Source organism: Geospiza fortis, unplaced genomic scaffold (genome assembly GCF_000277835.1).
Source record: "Geospiza fortis unplaced genomic scaffold, GeoFor_1.0 scaffold171, whole genome shotgun sequence".
Taxonomy (NCBI): Eukaryota; Metazoa; Chordata; class Aves; order Passeriformes; family Thraupidae; genus Geospiza; species Geospiza fortis.
Window position 1 is genome coordinate 6,004,284 of NW_005054313.1, and position 6,300 is coordinate 6,010,583.

The window sequence follows — 6,300 nt, forward strand, 5'->3', positions numbered from 1 at the left end:
CTCCTGACTGCATAAGGTACAAACACAAAACAGCAATCGTTTGTTAGACCTGGTAAATGCCAAGACAGACAGTATAATGGAATTTAGCACTACCAGTTATTCATAAATAATTCTTCTGATTAAATATTCACACACCATCATCATCATTTGTCTTGTAAGTCTGTTCTCATAGGCACCCTGTGCTCTGCTCCTACTGGATCTCGGCACAGCCGGGACCGGTGATTTGGATGTATGACACTAAACCAGGATCTCTCCTGAGTAACAATGTGCTGCTCACAAAATGTCCTCTCTCTGCAGCCTGCTCTGGGGGAGCAGTGGCAGCTCCTGCCTCCCCACACACAGGAGGCAGATGGGGGCTCCCCGTTTGCCTATCCCCAAGCTCCTCTGGCAAGCCACTGTCTGATCCAGAGCTGTTCAAGTGGAAAGAGGAATGCATTTCCTTCCTCCTGCTTGGCAGTATTTATCCATGACCACCAGAATACTGCTCTGTTGGACATTTTCTCTGTAAGTCTTGTAAACAAAATGCAAAATCTAAAGAAATTTTTATCTTAAGCAAGCAAAGAAAATAGATTTTCACCAAAATGTCTTGAATAACAACAATTTCTATTAGAAATGTGGTTGGACAGCGAGCCTCCTAAAAGAAAACCACCGCTCCTCTGCAGCCCAGCAGCTCCCCATGAAGGTCTCTGCATGCAGTGGGTTGTGCTGAGATGTGCAGAATGATCACCAGCCCCATGTTGTTCAGCTTCCCCCCTCACCTGGTGCTCCCATTGACAGACAAGAAAACAGAACGCCACAGCAATTAAATTTTAAAAAAAATTTTAAAAATCACAAGGGCACCTTCTCACCAGGTGCTGCAAGCAGGTAAAAAGTCAGGTAAAAACAGTCTCTAGTGTGACTTATTGAGCATTTCCATCTGCCTGATTAGACATTAGATTTGAATTTTGGTGGGTGAGGATGATAGCAGGGCCAACTCCAAGCTAGGTGATATCACCATTACTATTTTCCAAACCTAAGCCCTGCATCAGCATTAGCTTTGCCAAGTGTCAACTGCAATGGAATCCTGGGGTGGCTGATGTAGAAAGGAGATAAAACAAACACTGTATTCTTCAAATTGAAAAATTTTCCCCAAGACAAGAATGAAAATAAGTCTGGACCACACTGGACTGATGAAAATTAACAGATCCTCCCCCACATTGGAATCATTAAAATAGATGTTTATCTGCTTTTACCACTATGGAAGAAGAACAGACGAAGTTTAAAAAGCTCAGGGCCAGCATCTTTTATTATTTAATTATTTGCATGAACTTGGAAAAGTTACCCAGAAAAAGTGTAGCTTTCCAAGGAGCACATGGTATCTCAAACAATAAAGCCTCATTCTCCATCCTGCTGACAAGGTTTTCTCAAACTGCAGAATTTTAAGTACTGCCCAAACTAGTATCCATCCTATAATTTTTTTATTTAAAAGTAATTCAAATTGTAAATGACCACTATTCATTAAAATGTACTTTTCTTCAACTGTAAGCACATTTCTGAATGATGTCAGGTGAGGCAGTAAGGAACTGTTAACTGCTGAAGAGACATAAATAGCAAATAAAAGCTCTTTAAGAGTCTTCTTCCATAGGTACATCCTCTTGTAGCTTCTGCACCATTTTGTCCTCCAGCTGTTTTGGTGTACCTTCAAAAAGAACAAATCAAATTCAACTTGTTTCTCTAAACCCAAATAATTGTTTTATTTGAACAATATACATGCCTATTCCAGGTGAAACAGCCTAAATATATTGCTTGAAGACTTGTTTATGAGCAAATCCATCAAGCTCAAAGGTATTTACTGCTAACCTCCATCACCTCTTAAACTTGTTTTAGCAGAAAGGCTGATGCTGTTTTAATGCAAAATCTAAAATGCAGTCAAACCTGTGTTTTCATCTGCTATGACAAACTGACACAGCTGCTAATACCTGGCAGAACCTTGCAAAGGACTACAAAAATTCACTACAGATTACAGATCAATGGCCTTCTCCCACTAGTTTTTAAATTAACATTTAAAGCCCTCCTGAATGCTGTGTTGGACAGCAAGAATGCTAACTCTCAATAAGATGACCAAAAAGAAAAACAAGGCAAAAGAAAACTCCAAGACTTAGATTTGATTCAGCTCTCTGCCCAGTCAGAATTGTAGAATACCAAGAAGGCAGCTGGTGTTTGACCAACAGATGGACCACACAGTGCTGTGCATCACTCATTTAATAAAAGCAAAGGCAAACACAGAAATAATCACCTTAATCTATAATCTTTTTCTTTTCCTCCAAAAAAAAATAAAAATATATATATAAAAAAGGCGGGGGTACATGACACATCACATTAAACCTTAAAACAAAGTGTGAATATATCCTGATAAAAATCCAAAAATCTACGAAAAACCATAGAACAGACTTCTAATTAGTATCTCATAATGAAGAAACAAAATCACTGGTAATTTTTATAAAACAAGAGCTAATGGAAATGTTTTTAACTTGTCTTTATTACTCCACTAATTAAGTGTATTTTAAAAAGTAAATAGTTTAAATGTGACTTCACTGAAGGAACAGTATTTTCATGTAAGTTCTACACAACTGACTGACAAATTCAAGCAGCAAAGTTGAACTGCAGTATTTTATATCATTCAGTGGTAGAGTCTGTTGAGTTCAACTAACCAGTTCAAAGGGAATACTTAAAATAAATGCATCGGATAACAAAGATGCAGTTCATGCGGCACCAGGTATTGAATGCAATTTAAAACACTCAAAATAATGAAGAGAAAGGACTAGATGGGATGAATGCAGGACTAGATAAATAAAAAGGTAAATTTGATTCAGAACTAAGACACTATTTACATTTACTGGCAAGAACTATTCTCCATATTCAACAGACAAATTAATTGTAAGACAAATGTACAGGATTACTGATCTGTAGAATGAGTCACTCATCCTAAAACTGTGTAGGCAAACCAGTAAATCAAGTTCTTACCTGCATGGGGAGCACGAAGAAGGTGGATATTCTGTTTGACTTCTTTGATGTCTTCTGCCTTCTGCAACTCTTTGCTCTTCTTTAATCTGGGAAAGGGGAAAATTAGATTTAATCATCTTCAAAGAGGTAGGCTTTCATTTTAATGCATGATATCTCTCGCTAAAGGTATGTACAGGCTGTAAATAACTATGATTTTGAGGAAATAAAGGTAAAAAGTATTTGAAAACCAATTCAAGAAAATACTGGATACAAAGCCACAAACAAATGCAGCACTGTACCAACTCCTATCAGAATTTTGTTAAAATTTAAGACTGTATACATACAAGTACTACATTACAGCTGTTACCCTTGAGTATGCAAAAGCTGCATTTCCTTGGACAGCCAATAACACAGGGTAGAGCCCACCCAGTGTATTTTACCCTATCACTTGGATGACTGTGTATATACAAAGCAAATTACTCTTTAAAACTGGATCATTCCATTTCTGGAAAGGCTGTCTAACATGCACAGGCAAGGGGTTCCCATCACACAGATAATTCTCACCTGTTCATAATAAATCTGGCTTGGCGTTTTTGCTTTATTTCCTCCACTCTCTTCATTGCATCCACTGAAATAAAGCAGAAGTTGTTTTAAATGTGCTTAAATCCCTGCAGCAGAAAATCCATGCTAGTTTTGTAAAGCAGCTCTTAACAGTACCCCCATAATACCTAAATACCAGAGACAACTCTTACACTATGTAGAGGAAACTATTCCTTCTCCCAAGAGCAGGATAAGAGAACGTTCTGTGTAGCAACTCTGATAAGTTGTATTTTACAACTTATTTATGCTTCCACTTTTGTGCCTACACATAATGTCTATAGTTGACTCAACTTGAAAAGAGATGCAAATTTACCATTTTCTCCTTTGTGGCATTCATTCACACGAATATAAGAAGTTCTCCTATTTTATGACAATTGATTTCATGAAACAAACTGAAGTGGCATGAGCACAAACACAAAAACAACTGCATCATGTAAAAGGCTTACACTGAGAGCCTCTTAAAAAGCTGGAAAACCACTAAGGGGTTTTAAGACAATAATTCAAAATAAAGGACTTCTGGTCCTCATTTTCAAACCAGTTTCTGAAAAAAACCATCAAGTGAAACTCCACACCTGTTTACACCTCAATCCTCCTCCACACACTAAGAATTTGGTCATGATTTCAGTAATTTCAAATACCATCACTACAAGCTGTCAATACTCTAAGAAGTCTTTGGAAAACACATTCATGATAAGTAAAAAATTAATTTTCTGTTTCTTTCCTGTAATGACTCACCAGTCTTGTTCCACAACTCTCTCTGGTATTTCACTGGTTCGTTCCTACGTTTTTCAAATTCAAATGAATTATCCTGTATCAAGAAAAAGTAAATATAGACTTATGCAAAAGCTTTTTTAGATCAATACATTCATACTGTAGCAGTCACTTACAGAACTGAATATTTTATGGGATTCTTTTCCCCCTTTCAGAAGCTCAGTTCCTAGACTTGAACGATCATTAGAGAGAAATATGAGAAGGAAATTGAGTGGAGTGTTTGACCTCAAAGTGTCAGGAGCCACAGTGATCTGTCTGAAGAGAACTATTTACCACAACATCACCCTCAGCTATCTTCTATTTAGCAAGACTAAAGGAACAGAGAAAACCCACGTGGAATAGGAAATACAGAGCAGATTAGACAGGGGGAAGGCGAAATTGAAAACCTGTAGATTTGAAAGCATTTATTGCAGGACAAATAAGCTCTACTCAATAGCTTGTAATTTTGAAATGGTTTTAAAAAAATACCCCAACCACCATTTCATTTTAAGAATACTGAAACAGTCTAATTTGAAATTGTGAAATATTTCAGTCGACACCTCTGGCACTTGGGACAGCTGCCATCCTCCTAACCATGTTCCCTCATTCCCATGAGCTGAAGAGGAAAAAACAGTTTCCTGATCTTTTTTATGCCAGGCACATTTAGCTTTATATCAGTTTTATCTGAGGACTTCTCCCTGCCCAAAGGTTGTTTTTTGTTGTGGTAGAGCTGAGTTACACAGCACTAGGTTCATATTTTTGCTTTGTTCTTAAAATGCATTATGTATCTCAAAATTGGAACATACTGTCACCTATTTAGACATGAGAAAAGTAATTTTTAATTCAGTTACTTTCAAAAATGTAATTCAACATAGCTAGAAACAACTCAAAAGCAAGAAACACAATTACTGAAGATGCTAATTAACCATGGCTTTTCAGAGTCACATTAAAAAATAAAACCACATTCTTTCCCTTGAAATATCCACAAAAGGCAGGAAATCGCTGTATCAAAATGCTTACTTTTTTTTTTCTCTTAAAAAAGTAGGTAATTAAGTCACAATAATTCTTGAATTATTTAAGGACTGTCCCACCAACTATGAATGTTTAATACTTTTACCACTGAAGCAACTTTGTTTTGAAATTGCATTTGAGGTCTCATGCTGTTTTTCAAACATCCCTTTCTATGCAAAGACTTTTTTTACACATTGTAAGCTTTAAAGAGAATTCACAGGTAAATATTTTAAAAGGGTCTGCATAGAGAGACTTCCTCAAGTACCTGGTAGCTCAGATTATTTGTGCAGAAACACAACTACCAATTGTAAAAATAGAGTGGAGAGGATTTATTGGTGGGAAAAAATGCCTTGGACTTGGGAGCCACCACGTGTTCCCACAACAGACACCTGATACACTGGCTTCCATCCCAAAGGGGGAAGATCCAGGTTTTAATCAAGCTGAATGAACAGCTCACTCTCAAGAAACTGTTGCAGTGTCTTCCACAATCCCTCTTCTCCCCAGCTCCTTTCATTAAATGACAATGCTTTAAGGCACCCAGCCCAGCCTCAGGAAGAGCCATTTGAGTGTGCTGACGTAAAGTGGGAATCAGTTCAGCTTCTTACCACTGTCAGTTCTTTGCCAGCTGCTTTACGGAATGCTTTAGTCCATCTCATCTTTCTGGGATTTCGCTTCTTTTTAAAGTTTCTGTGGCATTTTGATTTGCAGAATCTAAATATCTTAAAGAAGGGGATGATAAAGAAGAAAAATCTTAGTCAAATCATGTTATTCATGCCCCACTGTAAGTGTGATATCAAACACTGAGGTTACTCTACCAATACTCCTCATCAGAAATTATATTCAGCTTCCAAATGCCAGTATTTTTATAGAAAATACAGCTACTTACAAAAACAATTTCAAGCACTAATATTTTTTTCATTATAAAGTCAATTTCACAGCTGCCAGGGTTAAGCACAA

The 6,300-nt window shown here is 37.1% G+C and overlaps 1 protein-coding gene across 1 annotated transcript; it reads right to left on the reverse strand.

The window, feature by feature from the left end:
* Nucleotides 1-1,257: 1,257 nt before the first annotated feature.
* On the reverse strand, nucleotides 1,258-6,093 carry RSL24D1 (ribosomal L24 domain containing 1). The gene is made up of 5 exons (XM_005419660.2): nucleotides 5,949-6,093; nucleotides 4,318-4,390; nucleotides 3,547-3,610; nucleotides 3,004-3,089; nucleotides 1,258-1,678 (listed from the first exon to the last, which is right to left on the reverse strand). The coding sequence occupies exons 1-5, from the start codon at nucleotides 5,997-5,999 to the stop codon at nucleotides 1,605-1,607; spliced, it is 348 nt and encodes a 115-aa protein (XP_005419717.1). The 5' UTR covers nucleotides 6,000-6,093; the 3' UTR covers nucleotides 1,258-1,604.
* Nucleotides 6,094-6,300: the final 207 nt, after the last annotated feature.